This window comes from Podarcis erhardii (genome assembly GCF_964252035.2).
Source record: "Podarcis erhardii genome assembly, chromosome: 8".
Taxonomy (NCBI): Eukaryota; Metazoa; Chordata; class Lepidosauria; order Squamata; family Lacertidae; genus Podarcis; species Podarcis erhardii.
Genome location: NC_138499.1, coordinates 754,371 through 778,368, shown reverse-complemented (window position 1 = coordinate 778,368; position 23,998 = coordinate 754,371). Strand labels below are relative to the sequence as shown.

At 50.3% G+C, this 23,998-nt stretch overlaps 1 protein-coding gene across 1 annotated transcript in view; it reads right to left on the bottom strand.

The window, feature by feature from the left end:
- Nucleotides 1-9,264: 9,264 nt before the first annotated feature.
- The window catches only part of WDR97 (WD repeat domain 97), a 37,490-nt gene continuing 22,756 nt past the window's right edge, over nt 9,265-23,998 (bottom strand). The window contains exons 22-32 of the mRNA XM_081874915.1: nt 23,374-23,577; nt 22,179-22,300; nt 21,150-21,309; nt 19,688-19,759; nt 17,921-17,983; nt 17,652-17,723; nt 16,800-16,886; nt 14,920-14,988; nt 13,993-14,156; nt 12,743-12,804; nt 9,265-9,673 (exon numbers count right to left, since the gene is read on the bottom strand). Of these exons, the coding sequence (XP_081731041.1) occupies nt 9,471-9,673; nt 12,743-12,804; nt 13,993-14,156; nt 14,920-14,988; nt 16,800-16,886; nt 17,652-17,723; nt 17,921-17,983; nt 19,688-19,759; nt 21,150-21,309; nt 22,179-22,300; nt 23,374-23,577 (1,278 nt within the window). The 3' untranslated portion in view covers nt 9,265-9,470. The remainder of the gene's footprint in view (nt 9,674-12,742; nt 12,805-13,992; nt 14,157-14,919; nt 14,989-16,799; nt 16,887-17,651; nt 17,724-17,920; nt 17,984-19,687; nt 19,760-21,149; nt 21,310-22,178; nt 22,301-23,373; nt 23,578-23,998) is intronic.

Below are 23,998 nucleotides of genomic sequence, written 5' to 3'. Positions count from 1 at the left end.
ATCTTCTGAACAAAGATGGAGGACCCCCCCCCCCAACTGGGGAACCTGGAGCACAGAGTGACTCTGGGCTGGCACAGATGTGTGCAAACCATATCTAATTCTGATTTCTGCTAGACCTGACGCTTGTTGAGATAACCTAGATAGTTTGTTATGCCTCCACGACTAAAGGAACATGTTCTCAAGGGGAAACATTAGAAAAGTCACCACCTGGTGATTTTTGGATCTCCATCCAATATACAAATTTATGTGATATACAAGTTTAATAAGAAGAAATCATTTAATAAAGTGTCCTTGTGTCCTGGCCACAGCACTCACCGCTGATCCGGACGTCATTGATATACACCCCGGTTAGGCTGGAATCCACAAGCTTGTAGGCGCCAGCCGTGTGGATCACCCGGGCATGGATGCGGGAGATGTACTCGCAACTCCTCTGGGCAGCAGAGCTGAGGAAGGCGTCCACGGCGGCCACGCTTCGGCCAACCAGCGTGACGGTGTTAGGAAAACTTGCAGGGGAGAGAAAGAAAAAGGGGGTGGGTGGGCGGGGGGTGGACAGCCTGTGCATATTTTTCTGGTACTGGGTGTCCTGTTACTGGACGGCAACAGAGGTGTGTGTGTGTGTGTGTGTGTGTATAGGGAGGAAATCAATACAGTGGATGCTCTGGTTGCAAACGTGATCCATGCAGGAAACACGTTCGCAACCTGTAGCTCTGTGTCTGCACACGTGCGGGTCGCGATTCGGCGCATGCGCTGAAGCCTGGAAGTAAACCGTTCCGGTACTTCCGGGTTTGGCACGGTACGCAACCCAAAATCACACAACCCAAAGCATCTGTAACCCGAAGTATGACTGTACTGTGGAATAGGACTGGGTGGTATCTGGTTTTCAACACTGTGATATATCGCAAGTTAAGCATCACAATATATCAATATGTCTGAAATAAAGATAAAGCTATGTAGATGCATTGACTGGCTTCATGCTTTTTCCCAAATTGTGTTTTTTGCTAAACACACACACACACACACACACACACACACACCACAATTTGTGGTAAGTTGCCAGGTCCAAAATTATGAAACCAATACCACGCTATGGACTTCAAACCAGTTTGGGATGAAATATTGATATACCGCCCAGCCCTCCTGTGTGATCCCCACAGTAAGAACCAGCAGGACGTCGGTGCTTTCCCACAACAAGCATGAAGTTGCCTGCAGTTGTGGGGGAAGGGGGAAAAGCAGCCATTGCTGAGCTCCTCGCTTCTGCTTTACGCCATGCCGCCCCCTGCATGCATTTTGCACCTGGTGCTCCCAGCACTTCCTCAAATGCTGAAATCTTCTCGCTGGTCCAGAAAGCCTGGCAGCCTGAGCAAGGGAAACGCCAGAGAGGAACGTGGAGGTGAACAAAGCAGGAGCGCAAAGAGGCCGGGCGCAAGGCTTCAGGTCCTCAAGGCAACCCCAGCAGCCCCCAGCAGTGTCTGGCACAGAGAAAGCCCCTCCATGGTGTGATAAACGAAAATCTGCCCTTATTTCCTTATGGGGGACACAAGAGCCCTCTTAAGAGTCCTTTTCAGGTTCTCCATCAGTCGGAGAAGATAACAGAGACCAACCAGAGAATATTGAGAAGCAAAGCAGCTCATAAGCCTGATCTTTATTGATCTGTTGCAACAGGGTGCTCCCCTCACCACACGCAGGAAAGGAGGAGGAACCCAGAACAAAGGTGTGCCCGCCCTTATATAGACATTTTAAATTGCCAGCCCTGGAGTCCAAGACCACCCCCAGATACATCATACCTACATCACAGAAAAGGTGGTTTACAACAGAAATCTGAGTGCGTTGTTTATCTCCTGTCTGGCAGGTTACCTATTAATGCTCACTTGATTGGATACCCTGGGGAGCCTGGCCAGTCTTTGGTAATGATAAATACTTAGTTCCTGATCCAGGTCACAGGCTCACACCCTATTCATATCGTAAATGTGCTCAGAAGACAGGCTTTGTGAATGAAAAGACAATGGGGAGGCTTTTCCATTTTCCTTTGACCTTGCAGAGAAAACATTTGGTCAGTCTGGGAGCCAAAATGGTTCCAGGGCTGTTTTCCTGTGCTGCTTCAGACATGTGGTTTATATATTTATGTACGTGTTTGCTTGGTACATTTATGAACATTTATTATATACATATGACCTTAATTTTTCTATTTCAATGGACACAGCCCTCAGCCGGGACCACCCAGGCTACTTACTGAATGAAGTCAGCATGGTCTGGGGCTGCAGCTCGGCGGCCGATCCTGCGCAGGTGACAGGGTCCCCGTCCCTCACGGCAGGGCTGGCAGGGGGCTGCCATTTCCGGAGAATCCCGCTTGCTCAGCAACCAACTTGCAGGAGGGCAGCTGCGTGGAAAAAGCAGCCAAGGTTTCTGTTAACAGAAAGCAAAAGACCCAAACATGGAGACAGGGAACTGGGAAATGAGCAAGGGGAAGCAGGGGAAATTCTTGCCCTCTGTGCAAAAATGGAGTCCATCACCCACTGCTGAAAGGAGAAGCAACCATTAACTCCCCGGAGAATGGAGATCTATGCACCACAGATTTGTATAACGACATGAGGATAACCAGACCACGCCCATCTTTACAAATCCTGTTTCCCAGCCACCTGCTTGCTTGGAGAAGAGAAGCAGTTTGTCTTCTGGGAGCAGAAGCCAGTGATTCCCACCCCCAGAGTACCGTATTTTTCACTCCACAAGACACACTTTTTTCCTCCTAAAAAGTAAGGGGAAATGTCTGTGCGTCTTATGGAGCGAAGGTGTGGTCCCTGGAGCCAAATGGCCCAGGGGCGAAAAGCAGATCATGCTCTTTTTTTTTGAAAGAGGGAAGGGGATGTTGAAACAAAGCCACTGATTGGCAAGCGATCGGGAGGGAGATAAGGGACGCTAGCGATAAAGGAGGCTGCCTGGGAGGGGGGAGGTAAAGACAGCAAACTCGCAAGGAGAGGAGACAGGAAGACTAAATCAATGAGGAGAGAAATAATAATAATAATAATAATAATAATAATAATTTATTATTTATTATTTATACCCTGCCCATCTGGCTGAGTTTCCCCAGCCACTCTGGGCGGCTCCCAATCAAGTGTTAAAAACAGTACAATGTTAAATATTAAAAACTTGCCTGTAGAAAAGGAGGAGCAAAAAACTGCTCCAGCTAAGGAAAAGACACTAAGGCAAACAAGAGGGAAGGGAGTGTTGAAAGGAAGCAGCTGATCGGCAAGCGATCGGGAGGGAGATAATGGATGTTAGTGATAAAGGAGGCTGCCTGGGAAGGGGGAGGTAAAAGCCCACAGATCCTCAGGATTTTTGCATTGGGTCACCCCAAATTCACCATCAGATCACATAGCATGTCCATGGCTACAGCCTGCACCCAAAAAATCACACATCCACTGTTGCGTGGGGCCGCAATGGGGCAAAAACGTGGTTACAAAGAACAGATCAACATGGATTCTCAGGATTTTTGCACTGGGCTACCCCAAACTCAACGTCAAGCAATGCAGTTGTTTTAAAACAGGGGTTATGTGAGATCTGACGGAAACCCAAGCTAGCAAGTTGGCCTTCTGGACCAGCTCAAGTTTCTGAGTCGCAACACCAAGGGCAGCCCCACCAAGAGTGCACTGCAGCAATCCAATCTGGAAGCGACCTGAGCATGGAGAATAGTGGTTGAGTCATCTCTGTCCAAAAGGGCTCATAGCTGGCAAACCAACCAGAGTGGGAAAAGGACTCACAACTAGAGGACAGCGCTGATCCAGAAGCACATCGTCACGCCCCAAACAGGCGGCTACCCAACTGGAATTCATAGTTTAGTTATACTACACACTTAAAAAACTGGAAACTGGGAGGCTGTTACAGGAGAGATGCCTGCAAAATCCTGGCCTGCGAAGGAAGAAGTAGACTGGGGCGCAGAGATCTGCACTTCTTTCAGGAACATTCATTTGGGTTATATAAAGCTAAAAGAAAACATTTTTGTAATGTGTCACAGTAAATAATTAAATGCAGGAGGGGCTGACTGGTGCTTGGAGCAGAACCTTCTACCCAGGCGCCAAAGCAAAGGCAGGCATGAGTCATACCTTGTAATTCGAATAAAGACAAAAACTGAAAGTATCAATCCTATTTTTAAAAAAGAAACGAAGTATGCAAGACAAAACAAATTCCTTCCAGTAGCACCTTAAAGACCAACTAAGTCAGTTCTTGGTATGAGCTTTCGTGTGCATGCACACGAAGTGTATCTGAAGAAGTGTGCATGCACACGAAAGCTCATACCAAGAACTGACTTAGTTGGTCTTTAAGGTGCTACTGGAAGGAATTTGTTTTGTTTTGACTATGGCAGACCAACACGGCTACCTACCTGTAACTGGAAGTATGCAAGGTTTTACTAGCCTGCTTTTCACTCTCCTGAGGGGCCAAAGGAGGAGGAAAGGAGGAGGGTCTGCCCCTCCTTCACAGGATCACAGTGTTGGAAGGGACCCTCAAGGGGCATCTAGCTTACCCCCACAAAGCAGCATAAGGGGATGCCAAAATTATCCATCTCTGATTGTGGAAACTATTGAGGCATCTCTCTATTAGTTGCAACCGGCAAAATTCTTGCAAGGATCTTAGCAAACCGTCTCATAACAATATCCGAGGTGACCCTTCCTGAATCCCAAAATAGCTTTCGGCCTTCTAAGGGGACAGTGGACATGGTTTTCATCGCTCGACTGCTTCAAGAAAAATGCAGAGAGCAAAACCAACCCCGTCTATGGCGTTTATTGACCTGACTAAGGCTTTTGACACTGTAAATCGTAATGCCCTGTGGGCTGTCCTTCTGAAAATTGGCTGCCCAGATAAATTTGTGAACATCATTTGGCTCCTCCATGATAATATGACAGCAACAATCACAGATAACAATGGCTCTCAAAGTGAACCATTCACAGTGGGATCAGGTGTTAACCAGGGTTGCGTTGTTGCCCTACTCTATTCATTATTTTCTTGGCCATGATCCTACACTTTGTCAAAGGGAAACTCCCCACCGGAGTAGAAATCATATATCGAAGAGATGGACAGCTCTTCAATCTGAGCAGGCAGAAAGCAAAGAGGAAGGTTACCGTAATTTCCGTCCTAGAGCTTCAGTATGTTGATGACAACGTAGTGTGCGCACGCTCAGAGGATGACCTCCAAACCATCATAAATATCTTTGCAGAAGCTTACAAAAAGCTTGGCCTATCACTCAACATCGAAAACACCAAAGTGCTGCACCAACAAGTACAAAATAACCCTTTTGCAGCACCACAAATCCATCTCAATGGTGTAACGTTAATCACATTAACTGTTACAGGATAATATTTCCTAATTCACCAGCATAATGAATGATGATTCACACCCTGGCCGGCACTTTCTTGATCTCCTGCCCTCGGGCAGAAGATATAGAAGCAGGATTAGTGGCACCAACAGGGTAAAGAACAGCTTATATCTGTGGGCTGTTAGGCTGCTGAATGAAAAGATAACAGGGCAACTGACTTTGGTGGGTGTGCGTCAGTAAACGAGGGGAATTAAGACTAAGAGAGCTGAGTGGGGGGTGCTCCTGTAATCTCACTGTGTACAAGTTGTGCAAGTGACAATAATATAATTCAATTTCAATTCAATTCCAATTCATAAGCAAGGAAAGGTTTTCCACAGGGTGGAATGGAAGACATCTGAAGGCAGCCCTGTTTAGGGAAGCTTTTAAAGTTTGATGTATTGAGGTATTTTAATATTTTTTGGGAAGCCGCCCAGAGTGGCTGGGGAAGCCCAGCCAGATGGGCAGGGGATAAATTATTATTATTATTATTATTATTATTATTATTATTATTATTATTATGGTACCAGATGAAGAGCCCTGCAGGACTCGAAAAGCAGAGTCACAGCTCTGGGATATTGTGGTTAGATGAGGGCAGCTTCATCCTTCTCCTTCGTGAGGCTGCAACCTCCCTCTTCCTCTGCTTCCCTCTGAGTAAATGGGGTTCTTTCCGCCCGCAAAGGGTTGCCAAAGAGGACCCAGGGAGGGGCTTGCAAGAAGGGGCTCAGCCAACCCCCTCTGGGAAACGAGGAGGCGAGGGCTGAGATCCAAAAGGGAAGGTCTGCTTCCAAACCAGCGGCAAGGAATATTTTCTGGAATATCTGGAACTGGAACGTCCTCCGCCCCCCTTTCCAGCCTGTCCTCTTTGCCCCCATCAGGCAGGCCAGAGAGCTCAGAAGGCCAGAACTGCAACTTCACTTGGAAAGCTGCACAACTGCAAGGAGAAGCATCAGAGGGAGCGAGAGGAGGAGGAGAAAAAGAGGAAGAAGAAGAAGAGGAGGAGGAGGAGGAGGAGGAGGTTGGGCTTGATATCCCGCCTTTCACTCCCCTTAAGACCGGCATATCCAAAGCCAACCATAGCTGTCAACTTTTCCCTTTGCGAGGAATCCTATTCGGAATAAGGGAATTTCCCTTTAAAAAAGGGAAAAGTTGACAGCTATGAATCCAACCCACCAGTTGATTTCATCCAGCCCCCGTGGGAGTATACTACGTCCTGGGGTAAAATCCTTAAAAAACAAAACAAAACTCAACAACTTTTGGGGTAAAATTGTAAGTAAAACTCAACAACTTTGGGTTTGAATCCTAAAAAAAGTTCAAAAACCTCAATCCCAAAAAGAGCTGAACAACTTTGGGGTAAAATTATAAGAAAAGCTCAACAACTTCAGCCCTAAAAAAACTCAACAGCTCTGGGTTTAAATCCTAAAGAAAGCTCAAAACTTCAATCCTAAGGAAAGCTCAGCAACTTTGGTCGGCCCTCAAGCATGTGCACTTCATCAACTCTGGCCCTCTTTGGAAACAAGTTTGGGCCCCCCTGGGGCTGAAGGGGTCTCCAAGCCGCTGACCTTCTCCTTTCCCTTCCTCCCCACAACAGGTGAGTGGGGCTGAGAGACTTCAGAGAAGGGCGACTGGCCCAAGTCACCCAGCAGCTGCAGGTGCAAGAGAGGGGAATCGAACCCGGTTCCCCAGATTAGGAGTCCCCCGCTCTAACCACTGCACCACACTGACCAGGAGCCCTGCAAAGAGAACCCTGCCATATCATTTTTTAAAAATAATATTAATTTTCATCCGTTTTCAATTGCAACCCAATGATGGCCCCATTGTCACCATGCCAATTACTAATACGTACCAATAATCCAAATACCCAATGAAATAATTTAGGTCCCCCCCGCCCCCCCCCCCCGCATGCTAGAATTGCCTTTCTTCTGTCTCCCCTGCAGGCGGAGGACTCACTCGGGCCGCCCAGTCCCGCTCCCCGGCAAGTCCTGCAGCCCGGCAGCCTCAGTTGCTCGGCCCTGAAATGGGCGCAAGGGCTCCTCGGTGGGCGGGACGACCCCCCTCCTCCCCCTCCTCCCCCCCCCCCCCGCCCTCCGGAGTCTCCGCGCCTCCCGCTTTGGCGCCCCGCAGCCCCGGCCCCGCCCCGCCCGCCTCCCGCGCCCCCATTGGCTCTCGCCCGCGCCTAAGCCCCGCCCCCGCGGCGCGCCGCGACCAGAGCGGGAAGCGAAAGCGAAAGCGAAAGCCGAGGCGGCCGCGCTCCTGCGCCTGCGCGGAAGTTTCCCGCGCTCCTGGCTCGGAAGGGACGGCCCCGCGGCGCCAACACGTGTCCGCCCACTCCCACGTGCACGGAGCCCCAGGGGGGCGCGGCTCTTCCCTCCTCGTCCCAGCCCCGCCAGGTGGGCTCGGCGGAGGGGCAGGAGCGGACCCCGAGGCGGCTGAGCCCGACACGCGACCTGGCTCTCTGCACGTCCGAAGGGCTCCAGGGCGAGGGGAAGAGGGGAAGAGGGCGCCTCCCCGGCTGCCAGGGCCCGGGGTCCCGGGGCCGGAACCAGGCTCTGCTGGACCCGAGTCAGAGACCCAGTTTGGCACACACAGGCAGGCAGCCTCAATGGAGGCGGCTCCACCCGGGGCAAAAAAAGGGGAAAAGGGACCATGCCCCCCCCCAGCCACCTCCTCCCCCCGTGCAAATGGCGCACGTGTGCTGCTCATAGCTGCCAACTTCCAGATTTGAAAATAAGGGATCAGCAGCCTCACCTGTCTAACAATTTGGGAAAGCAGCGGGAAACGGGGCTGGAATAAGGGAATTTCCCGCAAAAAAGGGGAAGGTTGTGTCACGGCTGAAAATTGTCCGCTGCTGCTTTAATGCTTAAAAAAGCTGGGTCAGGATGAGTCAGCGCCTGCACCGGGTTGTATATAGAGAGTGAGAAATGTTAGTTTGTTGTTGGGTTGGTTGGTTGGTTAGTGAAAGCTGGTAATGTACTACAGTATTTTAATATTTTTTTTGAAGCCGCCCAGAGTGGCTGGGGAAGCCCTGCCAGATGAGCGGGGTATAAATAATAAAATTATTATTAGTGTTGATGTGTGTGCAGTTGGTCAGTCACTTTTGCACAAAGACTTTTAAGAATAAAAGCAGAAAGTACTCTGCAAGGATACTTTTATCATGGACTCTTTTATGCCAACAAGGGTCAGAGGACCAGGCTGAGGCGGCAAAGGGAGGTCAGAACCCCCCCCTTTTTTTTTACAAACACTGACAGGTTGACAGCTATGGTGCTGCCCCTTCTTGCGACCCCCATTCCCTTCCCGATGCCCCTTCTCCCAAGAGAGCTCTGCCCATGAAGAGCTTTCCCCGGCATTGCCCTACGGAGCTTCTCCAGCAGGGCCACTTGGAGGCAGGCAGCCCGCCCAGGAGGCCCCGGGTTCACACCAGCTCATATCCCCAGCAAGTCAGCCTTCCAGAGTTTGAAGGGACCCTGAGGGCCATCTAGTCCAACCCCCTGCAATGCCAGAATCGGCTCGTTTGGCTCGGCTTGTTTCTGACCTGCCTGGCACCGTGGAGAATCCAGCTGTGTGGCTGCCTTTCTCCTCACTCCCGGCAAAGTTTTGAAGTTGTTTCAGAGGCAGTCCGTGGCAGTGGACTTTGCTTAGCCTGCTGGGCTGCTGCTGAGTACAATTTTCTGGCACTGCTGCCTTGCATAAGTTACGCAGGGGGCAGCTGGACCCTTCTGCGTCCTGCGCATTAAACAAAAGTTCAAGTGTGCTGGAAAACGCCACCTCCCTGGATCGCCAGGAGTGCTGCCGTTTAACAAACAATCCTTCCTGATAACAGAACCATGCATGATTCCTAAGCTGGGCAACACCCAGGGTGGCAGCTGCCCGTCGCAATATGAAAATGATTAGGAAACTACAAAAAGCATGACCAGACAGAGAGGTTTTGGGTGACCTTGGGCATAAGTTTGCTTTTATTGACTTTTCATTTTGTCTGGATGCATCTGTGGCGGGCAGGCAGGCGGCCTCCCATCGCTGCCATCTGCCTGGTTGGGACACCATGAGACGTGGCACTGGCCAGCCCTCCAGCCATTGCCAGCCAGAAGGAATTTCACCTCTCGGATGGAACTTCAGGCGTCTCCTGAAGCCTTCAAGGGTAGTTGTCGGCGTATGAAAACTTGGGGATGAAATACTTCCGTACCAACTGCTGCATGGCGGTGAAAGACTTGGGTGATGCCGGCCTCGCCAGAATGGGTGGGAAGGGGTCCAAGTTGATTCTCGGCAAGGGAAGTTTCACAAAGGGCGCAAACCCCTTCATGAGGTAGCGCGGGAAGATGTACGGGCAGTAGAAGCCTGTGTTTGAGGGAGACAACAAAGAGGAAGAGGAAGGCCATTGGGCATGGGAGAAGCCCCTGGACTCCCCTTTCCTTCCTCGCCCCCGACTCTAATCCTGCAGAGATCAGCTGGGAAACAACTCGGCTGTCCGTTTTTCAACCAGCCACTGTACTTCTGCTTTCAACAACAGCTCAATGCACTGGCATCTTTTTTATTTAAATATTTATATAACTGCTTTTTTAAAAAAGACCTACAAAGGTAAAGGTAAAGGGACCCATGACCATTAGGTCCAGTCGTGACCGACTCTGGGGTTGCGGCGCTCATCTCGCTTTATTGGCCGAGGGAGCCGGCGCACAGCTTCCGGGTCATGTGGCCAGCAGGACTAAGCCGCTTCTGGCGAACCAGAGCAGCACACGGAAACGCCGTTTACCTTCCTGCTGGAGTGGTACCTATTTATCTACTTGCACTTTGACGTGCTTTCGAACTGCTAGGTGGGCAGGAGCAGGGACCGAGCAACGGGAGCTGATTCGAACTGCCAACCTTCTGATCGGCAAGTCCTAGGCTCTGTGGTTTAACCCACAATGCCACCCACGTCCCTAAGACCTACAAAGCAGCTCATAAAAATGTAAGAAATTGTGTACATCCAATAAAAAAAACAATTCAAGTGGATCACAGAAGATAAAGGTGCAGAGTAGCCATAAAATTCTAACGTCAATCTAGCCAGCGCTTTGAATTGTGCTTGGATATGAACCAGCAGCTAATGTAGACAGAAGAACGGCGGAATAAAATAACCCACGTCTTAAGCTTCCAAGAGGAGCCTGGTCACAACGTTCTGAGATGCTAAACATGTTCAGAAGCAGGACCATGCGCCAACCCAGCCTAGATGTGATGATGACGGCAGGTGCGACTCTGGACAGCTCTGCTTTCTGCAGACAAGTTGCATCAGGTGCACAAACCACAGCAGTGCTCAGGCACTCCTGGCCAACGTTGCTCCAAGGTCCTAGGAGCACCCCAGATGGAGAGGAGCCCCTCATCCAAACACCTGGACCAGCATCCCTGTGTCTTGCTTGGATTAGCGGGTGATGATAGTGTTATGGGCTGGGCCCCTTCTAATGCCTGGATCCAGCACAGTTTCAATTTCTGGAATAGCTAGAACAAAATAAAAAAATTCCTTCCAGTAGCACCTTAAATAATAATAATAATAATAATAATAATAATAATAATAATAATAAAGACCAACTAAGTTAGTTCTTGGTATGAGCTTTCGTGTGCATGCACACTTCTTCAGATACACTGAAACAGAAGTCACCAGACCCTTCTATATAGTGAGAAGGTGGGGAGGGGTATTACTCAGAAGGGGGGTGGGAATGGGTGATTGGCAGATAGCTGTGATGAGCCTGTTGACGACTCTTAACGACTGCAATAGGTCTTACAGGAAAAAGCAAGGGGTGAGAAGGTGAAAAATGGCTTTGTCATGTATAATGAGATAAGAATCCAATGTTCTATTACAAAGGAATTTCAGAAATAGACTGGAAAGAGAAGCTGCTGAATTGCAACTTATTACCAAACTTAAAACCATGGAGAGACCAGGTCTGAACAAAGACATTGGATTCTTCTCTCATTATACATGACAAAGCCATTTCTCACCTTCTCACCCCTTGCTTTTTCCTGTAAGACCTATTGCAGTCGTTAAGAGTCGTCAACAGGCTCATCACAGCTATCTGCCAATCACCCATTCCCACCACCCTTCTGAGTAATACCCCTCCCCACCTTCTCACTATATAGAAGGGTCTGGTGACTTCTGTTTCAGTGTATCTGAAGAAGTGTGCATGCACACGAAAGCTCATACCAAGAACTGACTTAGTTGGTCTTTAAGGTGCTACTGGAAGGAATTTGTTTTGTTTTGACTATGGCAGACCAACACGGCTACCTATCTGTAACTGGAATAGCTAGGTTAGCTTCCTAGTGAGGTAATGGCCCTCTCCATGTGGGCCATTAAGGTAACAAAGGAAGTGGCTGTGTGCCAGAAACCAATTGGGTGGGGCCCCTCCCTTCCCTCCCTTCCCTCAAAGACAAAGGCCAGAGTTGCAAGTTGCTTTTTCAAGCTGGAAGCTGGCAGGCTGCAGGTTGAGCAGCTGAGAGAGCTCTGCCTGATTTCAGTTGTGTCTATGGGAAAAGCAAGACCCTTTTGGGGTGTTAATGCTGTGAACTCCTCCATCGCGGGCTCAGGTGGTGTACACATAAGCAAGAGATCCCAAAGCCACCGCGGTCTCTGCTGCCCTGCATTCCAAAGGAAACAAACCCTGGAAAAGTACCTGGAATTTCATGCTGCCCAGAGATTGGGGTGGTGTGCAACAATAGTCAAAATATTTACCTCCATTCCATTCTATGAAAATCTTCACCTTCCTGCTTTGTGCAAACAGGAATATTGGCTCGCTCACAGTGAGTGGAACACACAGCAAATCTCTCCCCCCCAGGAATGCTTTCCAGCCAGTGACACCCCAGAATACACAAGACACACCTCTTGCCCAAGGCTAGGCATCTAGGAGGGATTGTCAGATTAATCTGCCAGGTGTGTGCAGAGCTGCCACAGAAAAGTCTCCAAAGCTGTCTCTGGGATTATGATGGCCCTGAATCGCAGCCAGTTGTTTTAAAAAAGGCCCAGCCTGGGCATCTAAGTGCAAGCGCCCAAACTGGCAAGATGGTGCCAGCAGCTGGCACATACAAAGACGTGTCTGTTCATCTTCTCTGCCGAGGGCTAAACCTGGCCCTTGATTTGCCAGCGTTGTTTTAGAGATGAAACAGGCAGAGTATAAACATCCTAACAAGCAAAGACTGAAATAAATCTTTCCAAGCCACACACATCAATTGTAGTCACAGAAAGTAATCTGGGGTCAAACTGGTGAACTAACATTAGTTTCTCCTGCCGCAGGAGGAAGGGTGGGCAGGGTCTGGGTGGGGGGCGGCAGAGCATTTGCCCCCAGTGCCATCCAGGCCCATTCACGTCTGTTTGGGGGCAAGCAGATACAAGCCACAGGGCCAGGCAGTGGGGTGAAGACCCCCCCCCCAGCCACCGCAGCTACTTACGCTCGGGTATTCTCTTCCTCAACATGGCGTTGGTTTCTCCGAGCCGCAGGATGGCACGCTTCCTGTCACAACAAGGGCACGGGTTTACCAAGAGCAGCAGGAAATGGCACTTGCCCCCACGCACAGCCTGTGATCCGTTGTGTGGGGAGCATGCGCAGGTGAGGCTGGGCTCACCCCCTGCACTTTTAGGGGGACACCATATATGGGAGAAGCAGCCGTGAGCCTGGCTGTGCTGGGCCCAGGGGTGACCCATGAAACGCGGTCCAGGTCCCGTCCCAAATCCAAGGGAGGAGTCAGTCCGACAGGGACAAGGCAGGAAACCAGGCAAGGACAGGTACAGGATCATAGGCAGGTTCTAGCAAGCAGCAATGTTGCTCCCACAAGCTGGGGCGGGGTCCGACAGCCTTTTATCTCTGTCGGGGTAACGGCCGGTCCTGATCCCCCAGCGACTCACCTCCCTGTTTCGCCCGAAGGCAAGCACTCCTCCTGCTAGTACTCAGGTCTCTCCTTCTCTCAGACCTCAGTCTCTGCAGCTCGGGAGACTTCGGTGGGCTACTAGACCCAGAGGCCGCCTCAGCCTCCCCTGACCCAACCGGCAGTGGAGCAGCCTCAGGCCCCTGACTCGGCCCAGCTGGTGCTTGTTGCAGGGGAACCTGTGCAGGCTGGGGCTCTTCAGGATCAGGCCCCAGACTTGGTTCAGCTGCCGCCTGAGGCAAAGGATCCGGTGCGGACTGAGACTCCTCTGGTTCCGAGTCCGAGCCCGAGTCCCAGGCCATCACCCCAGCCTAGACTGGGGGCAGCGTTGTAGAGAGAGAAACACCCCCCCCAAAGTTCCAGAGTTGTTGGATCCTTCTATACTCTACCACAGCCACGGAAAGCCTGTGCCCCCCCCCCACTTGGGTCTTGCTCTGGGGCTCCAACTCCCATCACCATCCCTGACTTTTAGCCCTGGTGGTTGGGGAAGCTGGAGTCCAGCAACCTCTGGAGGGCCACACAGGACCCCCAGCCCTTCACTGCTCCCAGAAATCTGTGGGGAGGACAGACAGAATCATTCTGCCAAGCTTGGGGGAACTGATCTGCCTCGTGGAGCCTGGGTGCGAATTCTCAGTGTTGCAGATCTAGCGAGTAGCCATTGTGCGGTCAATATATTTTTTTGCAGGGGGGGGGGAGGCAGCAGCAACAGCACCACCCAGAAAAGCCATGCATTTGCCTGGGCTTCCTCAAGTGTCCTGTGTAACAGCCCCTCTTACTTCTTAATGGGAGGCAGGGCCATGACGGTGTCCTTGGGCGAGATCAGCGAAGAAGAGACCAGCTGCTTCATCTCCTCCAGCTCCTTCTCCAGCTGCTTTTCGACAAAGTAATGGATGGCGTCGATGGGGCAGACGGGCTGCATCCAAAACTGAGCCTCCTCCACCTGCAAGAGGAGAGCAGCCCTGAGAGTCCCTGGCGCGGCCACTTCCATTGCCCTGGGGGGCAGCTGGGGGTTTAGCGTGGGGCAAAGCTGGGCCTGGACAGGAAGCATTGGGGCACTTGGGCTTCCTCTCCAGAGGTGTCCAGTCTCTGGGCTGCTGTGTCCAGAGCCCGGCTTGGGAGGAGGAAGAAGCAGGTGGGGGGAACCTGACTCTGGGGGCGAGGGGAATCTCCCCTTTCCACTCCACCAACAAGGGGCTTTCTGAACTGGTGGCCTCACCTTTTTTATTATTAATTAATCTTTGTTGATTTAAAATATCATCTTATATATTTATTACAGACAGTTACATCAAAATTAAACACAAAAATAGAAAAAAGATAAATAAAATAAAAATAAAAAGCAAAAAAGAGTTAACAATAAGAAATGAATATTAGTTATAACATCCTGTCTTTTCTAATAAAGTCTTCTGAAAAAGACTTCCAATCATTCTCGTTGTACTTTTTCTATTGTCAGTTTTATCGCAGTTTGTTTTATAACTTTTCCTGTATATTCATCTAGTATATTTATTCCATTTGTTTATTATATACAAGTATCATTCAGTTCTGCTAGGATGTCATTGTTACAATATAATCTTATATATTCTTTGAATAGTCTCCATTCTTTGAATATTTTTTGATTTGGGGCTGCTGGCTTTTCTGGTCAGCTTTGCTACTTGAAAGTACTCTAGCATGAGTGATTGCGAATCTATTATACTTTCTGGCCTCACCTCCAGGCTTCCTGACTCCTCCGTCTCTGGCTGTCCTGCATCGTCCGTGACGTCACCACTCTCCGGCTCCTAAGTCAGAGGAAAACGCACCAATCAGAGTCCAACTGGGCAAATGTTTCTGACACATGGAAAAAACATGGCAGGATATCTCCAGTTACAGGGAACCAGGCAGAGGGCCTTCTCGGTGGTGGCGCCTGCCCTGTGGAACGCCCTCCCATCAGATGTCAAGGAGATAAACAACTATCTGACATTTAGAAGACATCTGAAGGCTGTTTAGGGAAGTTTTTAATGACTGATGTTTTAATGTATTTTTAACCTCTTGTTGGAAGCCGCCCAGAGTGGCTGGGGAAACCCAGCTAGATAGGCGGGGTAGAAATAATAAATACTGTATTTTTCGCCCTATAGGACGCACTTTTTCCCCTCCCAAAATGAAGGGGAAATGTGTGTGCATCCTATGGGGCGAATGCAGGCTTTCGCTGAAGCCTGGAGAGCGAGAGGAGTCGGTGCGCATCGACCCCTCTTGCTCTCCGGGCTTCAGGAAGCTCTTCGCAAGCCTTGGGAGACCGGCTCCGAGGGTTGCGGAGAGCTGCCTCTATCCCGAAGCCTGGGTGCACTGAGCAGTCGCGCCGGGGCTTCGGGTAGCTCTGCGCAAGCCGTGGGAGGGCTCCCACGGCTTGCGGAGAGCTGCCTGTTCTGGGGGCTGGGATTCGGGGGAAGCTCGGGCAGCCCCAAGCCTGTGGGAGGGATATAAATTTTTTCCACTTTATTTCCCCCCAAAAAAACTAGGTGCGCCCTATGGGGTGAAAAAAACGGTAATAAATTCTTGTTGTTGTTGTTATTCAGTTTCATGTTCAGGGTTTCAGGCAACTTAGATCAGGAGGCTTGCAAGTCTTCTCCAGGCCTCACTCTGTCTTATTTATGGAAGATCCCTTTTCCTTTATTATTTCTGTTATTTATATATAATAGAAGGTGGCCTACAGATGAACTAAGAACAGCTGAAAACTTAGAAAAACAACTACTAAAAACAATTGAACATTAAAACTCTCTCTCTATAAAATCTCATTAAAAAACCTCATTAAAAATGACAGATACCCTTATCCATCTATTACAAAACCATAATTACCATAAATAATTGGTCATTACAAGTGTCATTACAACCCTGCCAAATATTTTAACTGTTTAAGGTAAAGGTAAAGGTAAAGGTGCCCCTGCCCGTACGGGCCAGTCTTGACAGACTCTAGGGTTGTGCGCTCATCTCACTCTAGAGGCCGGGAGCCAGCGCTGTCCGCAGACACTTCCGGGTCACGTGGCCAGCGCGACAAGCTGCATCTGGCGAGCCAGCGCAGCACACGGAACGCCGTTTACCTTCCCGCAGGTAAGCGGTCCCTATTTATCTACTTGCACTTAAGGGTGCTTTCGAACTGCTAGGTTGGCAGGCACTGGGACCGAACAACGGGAGCGCACCCCACCACGGGGATTCGAACCGCTGACCATGCGATCGGCAAGTCCTAGGCGCTGAGGTTTTACCCACAGCGCCACCCAAGTCCCTTTAACTGTTTACAGTGGTCTTTTAAATAAATTACAAATTTACTCCAATCTCTAGAAGATACTTGATCTTCCTGGTTTCGGTAAAAGATGCAGTAAACCTAAATTTAAATATGGAACCCATGGAGGGAGGGCAGGAGGTCTGAATGTTCAAAAGAACCTTGTACTTTAATGTTTGAAATGATTTTGTTTTATATGTATAAAATTATCTAAAACTCAATGACAGATACTCAACCATCCAAGTTCACTCTTAGAGGGAATGTTTATAGCAGGTACCTTTTGTTAGACAACAAGGGGCATTTTGGGTGGGGAGCTCCAAGGGGGTCCTCCCGTACCTGTGGACTCTTCTCCTTCCTCGCCCTCTTCTCCTTCGCAAGGGATCTCCTCTCTGCCCTCTCCTTCTTGCTCAGGTCTTTCCCCACCTGGAATGAAGACGCCACTTTGCAGTTCAATACTTGCAGTATGGTAGCTATCGGCTGTTGTGGGCGGCCAGGGGAAAGGATTGGATGTTCCAGCCTGTCTTTTTAGGATATTTGGATTCACGTCTTTTGTCCGATATGCACTGTGGTTCGGTGGAGGGTGATGGGGGGGCACTCTCCCCAAATGACCCCCACCTGCCTAGCTGCCCCCCCTCCTGGGGTGGCCTTGGCTGTCAAGATTCCCCCTGCTCCTTCGTCTCGGCGTTCCCTGTAGAGAAATCAGCAGGGAAGGGGAGGACAGGCTGGTCATTGGCCCTGGGGGGTCTCCATGGGAACCACCCGCCACTGGATTGAGCATTCTCTCTCTCTCTCTCCTGCAAGCCATCCAGAATAAAGAATAAAATTAAACAGATCTGGCCTCATGGAAGCTGGCAAACCCCTGGAGGGAAAAGAAATGTGACTCATAGAAATGTAAAGTCGGAAGGGTCCCAGGGGTCATCTAGTCCAGTGTTTCACAACCTTGGGCCTCCAGCTGTTTTTGAACTACAATTCCCATCATCCCTGACCACTGGTCTTGCTAGCTAGGGATGATGGGAGTTGTAGGCCAAAAACATCTGGAGGCCCAAGGTTGGGAAACACTGATCTAGTCCAACCCCCTGCGACGAATCACAGAGGAAGAAGAGGCCCCTCCTTACCTGGCACAGGGACAGCCCCTCGCTCTCAGGTGCCACCCTGCCTGGGTTTGTGGGATTCTTCGGCAGACCTTACCTCTTTGTAGCTCTCGGGGGAATATTTCCCCTCCAGCCGCCTCTCCTGGTCCACGCTAGAGCTGCTCCACTCCTGGGTCAGACAGAGAAGATATACCAAGGGGCTTTTGAGGGGTGGTTGGAGGGTTAGCCTTTGGCCAAACTGGCATCCCCCAGAGGTTTTGGACAGGTGGCTGATGGAAGCTGCAAGAGCTGCCTGGAAGGAACAGCTGCCCCTCCAGGCACCCAACCTGGGCTGACTTCACAAGATTCCTCTATAAGCCTCCTCACCTCTTGGTAGCTTTCCGGAGAGGACATCTTGCTCTCCGTCTCCATGGTGGAGCGTCTCTTCTGCTGGAACAAGGACGACAACATGTGGGTCAGAGCCATAGCTGTCAACTTACAGATTTGAAAATAAGGGACCAGCAGTCTTGGAAATAAGGGATCAGCAGCCAAAATAAGGGATTTTCCTGGCACAGGTATGTTTAATTTCTGAGCCCCTCCGAGCCAAAAGCAGAAAGCCCAGCCAGCAGCCAAACGAAGCCTCAAGCGGTGGTTCCCACAGCACAGCAACCCAGCAAAGGAAAACCGCCATCATCTTTCTGCTGGGAAGTGCTGAGCAAAGGTGAGTCCCCAGGCCATGTGGCCGATTTGATTGACACAAGGCATGCAAGCTCCACCCCCCAGTCGTTCTTAGACTCCTTACTGGGTGAGCAACGCAGCCAAGCAACACAGCTGGAGCCTCCCTCCTCCCTGGCCGGCAGGGAGGGAGGGAGAGGAGCTGCTTCCTCTGAACCCCGGGAAATTTAAGGGACATCATCAATAAGGGACAGCAGCGGGAAATGGCGCTGGAATAAGGAACTTTCACGCCAAATAAGGGATGGTTGACAGCTATGGTCAGAGCCCAGCTTTGAAATCACTTAGCATGCGTTTCAAGCACTGTGGCTAGATAGGCAATGGATTATTAATTTCAGTTGATATGTAAATTATATATACCGTATTTTTCGCCCCATAAAACACACTTCTTTCCTCCTAAAAATAAGGGGAAATGTCCATGCGTCTTATGGGGCGAATGTGTGGTTGATCGCTGGCTCCCTTTTCGCCCCCTTGCCCAGGCCTCCATCGTTGAGTGTTCTGCAGACGGAGGCCGTTTGTTTCCCCAGCGACATGTGACTGGCTGATTAGATTATCTGTCCGGAAATTGTAGAAACGGCTCCCTTTCCTTTCCTAAAGAAGCAGCAGAACTGTGAGTTGAACCCCATAAAAACAAGATTTTTTTCCCTTTGCAAAGTAAGCTCAACAACTTTGAGCTGATCCTCAAAAAAGGGGCTTTTCCCCTTTGCAAAAGAAGCTGCACAACTGTGAGCTGATCCCCAAAAAAACGGGGCTTTCCCCCTTTCCTCCTCTAAAAACTAGGTGCATCTTATGGAGTAAAAAATACGGTGATTTTCAGACATCTTTCTTTATAGATATTGTAATGGACGGACTGTGATTTCATTTCCTTTTTTTGTAATTGCCTGGAGTATCGATAAACAAGGCGGAGTAGAAAATTAAAAAAACCTGGATGATCTGGGGGGCTCTGAAGGATGGAGACCCCCTGGGTGGGGGGACAAGGGAGCTAAGCTGAGAGGTGCAGGAAGGTGGGGGCAAAGGAGGAAGAGGAGGAGGAGGAGGAGGAGTGTTAAGTTGTGGACGAACATATCAGGCGACACAGCAATTCTTCAAACAGCTCTTGTTTATTCCGAGGCCAGAACAGAACTGAACTGAAGGGCTCAGTCAGCCTGCTTATATAGAGCTCCAGTACAACAGTTACTGTAGCAACTTTCTAAAACCATCCAATCACTGAATGTCACTTTCGATCCTTCATTTGCATACAAACTATCCAATCACTGAACATCACTTTCGATCCTTCATTTGCATAACTATCTACAGTATCCCCCTGCTGGCCCAGGGTGAGAACTTCAGTTCATAACACGGAGGAAGGTGAGAACTGCCCTCACCCTTCCTCCTTCCCACAATAATCAGCAAAGACCAGGCTGGACGCACAATACTTCTTACCTTCTGGAAAGGTTTAAAGGAATAATGCCTTCTGGATGGAACCTTCTGCGCCAAAAGCTGAGCTCTGTGCTCCTGGGAGGAAGAGAATCATCAGGTGCCGCTTCCAGCGTGGAGAAAAGAGTTTGCTGAATGTTTGTTGCCCAAAGGGCAAATCCCTTTGCTGTGCAAAAACGTGACCTGGGACACCCCCCCCCCAGGCCCCCACTGGAGGCAGCTTTCAAAAGCAGGAGCCCCTGGGTCATGGGCAGGCAGAGGGACACACTGACCCGTAAAATATATATTTTTAAGTGACAAGTTTCAGGTGAGGTCTTTGGGGCCCACCAAATAAAAAACTTTTGGTGTCACAGTATCCTAGCAGGTGATCTACAGAAATAGTCGGTGAAAAATGGCTTTTAGTTCATTTTTCCTCAGGAAATAATTAAGCTTTTTTTATTTTAAAAAAGCACATTTGGGGTGTCGCTAAAAGCTTTTGGTGTCATAGCATCCCAGCAAGGGATCCACAGGAGGAGTCGATTTCTTTTTAATGGCAAATTGGAGGGGGCATAAAAATATTAATTTTAATATTTTGTTGAAAGCCACTCAGAATGGCTGGGGAAGCCCAGCCAGATGGGCGGCGTATAAATAATAAATTATTATTATATTATTATTATATTGCAGCGGGGGGGGGGGGGGATGTGAGTCATTCCTGCTTAAAATTCTGGCAGATTAGAGGCAGTTAAGTGGAGCATCTATAGGCTGGTGCAGGTGAGTTACATTTCTCCCACCAACCATATTCTCCTAATCGATTCTCCCTGACATTTGGACTGGACTCTGGTGCTATAGCTTGGGCTCCTGGCTGCTGAGGTTGGAAACCAGCTGAGGCCTGTAGGCAGAACATGAATGTAAAACTCTCCCTTGTACAACATACTGGCATCTACACACACAATCGCACCCCTTCGCAAGAGTCACTGCCACACTTCAAGATCAAGATTCCAGCCTGGCTAAATCCCTCAAGGAGCTCATAGCTCCCAAGGGCCAGATAGAGAGGCTCGAGGGGGCCATATTTGAAGTTCCCAACCCCTGAAGTTCACTGGGCTGAAAGCCTTAATGAAAGTTAGCTTTTTAGCTGAAGGTTGTACTCAGCCGATGTAAGCAAGACCTTCCTCTCTGACGAAGGGAGATAATTCTAGCTACCCAGACAACTCAAGTGGGGAAGCTGCTGGTTGGGGAACTTCACTGGCAAATGGCTGGTTTCTTCCCAAAGGAGGGAACCTTACTTTCTGAGCCGCACCTGTATGAAAACAGACCCTGACTCCTCCCTGACACGCTAGAGAAAAGGCCAGGAGAGAACGGGTGCATTGCAGATTTCAGCCTGGCTCCTGCTTGCGGAGTTTGACAGATTCTGTAGCGGTGGTGGTGGTGGTGGGCCTGGAGCCAGGGGACCCCTCCCCGGTCGAAGGAAGAGAGAAGGAGGAAGAGGCACCTTGAGCTCCTGCATCTTCCCTTCCAGCCACCGGTCGCAGGTTCCTCGCATCGTCTCTTTGGAGTCGCTCGCCTTGACCGGCCAGCAGCTCAGCTCCTTGGTGAAATAGCTGTGGGGGTCCTGGATTCCCACCTCCTGCATCAGATTGTGAATAATGACCCTGAAAGGAGAAAGAGGCAGGTGGGCTCACGCTGCGAGGCGGGGGAACTGCACCCACAGGCCCACTCCACCACATTTGCTGACCTGAGCCATAAGAAGAAGAGGAAGAAGAAGAAGAAGAGTTTGGATTTGATATCCTGCCTTTCTCTCCCTTTAAGGAGTCTCCAAGCGGCTCACAACCTCCTTTACCTTCCTCCCCACAACAAATGCTCTGTGAGGTGAGTGGGGCTGAGAGACTTCAGAGAAGTGTGACTGGCCCAAGGTCACCCAGCAGCTGCATGTGGAGGAGCGGAGACGCGAACCCGGTTCCCCAGATTACGAGACTACCACTCTTAACCACTGGCTCTCCATAAAATACCTGTCAGAACAATGAGCTAAAGGAATGTTTTTCTTTAAACACCCCTTTTCTCCTGCCGGTTGCTGTCCACCTGCTCTTTGAGAATGTGCATCTAGGCAAGGATGGAAGGGGGTGGTCTCTGCTGCCTATAACTTGCTAACTGAAGGCAAACAGATTTGGGCGGGCAATTTGGAAATCTACGTGGTCCTAAAACCTGATTTCAAAACCACGCGAATAAGAGAAGCTACGCTGAAATCAGTTCACCTGTGGCATGTGTCTCTCAGGCTTTTTGCAGTGGTGGAACCCTTCCCTTTAAACAAAACTTCAACAGAGCCCTTGCAGTAAAGTCTTTTCAAATCGTTTTTTTTTTTTAAGGGGGGGTTGCTTATTGAGAGAGCAACCAAGATAGAGCTAGCCAGAGCAGCTGGTGACTTTGAAAAGCAGCAACTTTGACAAACTGTCCTGAAGCCTTTTGTTTCCTCTGCCCCCCTTAAGGCTTAGGCTCCTACCAGTGACCCCCCCCCGGCCCTTACTTGTCTGGGGTGTAAGCCTGCATGTAAAAGGCCATGAGCTCCACTATCAGGTCCTTGTTGTCCTTGTCCATCTTCACGAGGGCCTGCAAGGTGCCCAGGATGAACTTCCGATGCCTCCTTTCCTGGAATGTCGAGAGAAGACAAGGGCATCTTGGCAGGCAGGCACAGGAACCGACAAAGCCAAGGGGCAGCCTGGGCCAGAGGTGTCAACTCTGGCTGGCAGTGGCTCTCCACGGGCTTTGGCAAAGAGAGGAGGAGAGACAGAGGTCTTTTCCAAACTCCCTAACCTGGAGATGACGAGGCTGGAACCTGGGTGTGTGGGGATGCCTTGGATATGCACAGCAGCTGCCCTGAGATACGGCATTCCTGAATTGCAGGGGGTTGGGCTGAATGACCTTTGGGGTCCCCTCCAATGATACAGTTCTATGGCCCTGCAAGTCACTCCTGGGTCTGGCCAGCAGGGAAGTTGAAATCTAGTGACAGCCGGGGGGGGGGTCCCTCTCTGGTGGGGTGAAGGGGGCACATTCCACCCGGCACTCACAACACTAGGGACTTGCTGGCCTTTTGCACACAATCTCTTTCCCCTCCTGGGAAAATGCAGTTTCCACCAGAAGGAAAGAACCGTCTTCAGGAACGACATTGGCAGCGCTTGCAACCGCTGGCTCCCCTTCCTCCCATTGTTGCTTTGCTTCAAAAAAATCTCCCACCCCTTAGTCCCCCTTGGGCCTAAGCACCTTCTCCACCAGACGCAGTGGGGAGAAGAAGAGAAGAAGAAGAAGAGTTTGGATTTGATACCCCGCCTTTCACTCCCTTTTAAGGAGTCTCCAAGCGGCTCACAATCTCCTTTCCCTTCCTCCCCCACAACAAACACTCTGTGAGGTGAGTGGGGCTGAGAGACTTCAAGGAAGGGTGACTGGCCCAAGGTCACCCAGCAGCTGCATGTGGAGGAGCAGGGAAGCAAACCCGGTTCCCCAGATTACGAGTCTGAACCACTACACCACACTGGCTCTCAAAAGGAGGTCCCAGCTTCCTTTTGAGGGGCTGCTCAGTTATGAAGACCAGAAACTTTAGCCAGCGGCTGGGGACAGTGGAAGGCCAGCCTTCCACGCATGCTTGCGTGTGTGTTCCTCTAGCAGAATATGCAAGACAAGATCTGCACGGCAGCACAAAGCGAGGAGCCCAGAGTGACCCTCACCCGGAGGGAGGGAAGGTCGTCCCTCTTGTTCAACACCTGGATAAAGGTGCTGCAGACCAGCTCTTTCATCCGATCCCCCATCTCGTCCTTCAGGCTGGCGATGGCTGAAACCAGCTCTGCCTTTTGGCCAAAGTCTCTGGTGGTAACCAAGAAGGCCATCATCTTCGTCAAGAACTCGTTCAAGGTCATCTCCGGTGGGAAGCCCTGGTGAGAGGGAAGGGAAGCTGCTTTGTGGGGGTTTGGACCAGTCGACCCAGGGGGTCCCTTCCAATTCGAGGATTCTAGGAGCACCTCTGAGCTGATGCCCCCCCCCCTCCGGGAGGACAAGAAGAGCCTCCTGGGTCTTGAAAGAGCAAAAGAAATGGCCCCAGCAGTCGCAGGAGCTGTGGGAGGCCAACTTACCCAAAGGAAAGGTGCCCAAAGCCTGCCCCAGACCCACACGCTGCCCCAGAGGAATCTGCTCATTCAGACCACACTCTCACCCTCCCATAGAGATAAAATGTGCTCAGCTTATCTTCTCTCTCTGGGGGTCTCCAGCAGCAAATGCTCTACCAATGAGTAACAGCAGAGTATTTTTACAACACCCCAACCTCCCAGATCTGGCTAGTTCTTTTGCAATGGGAGT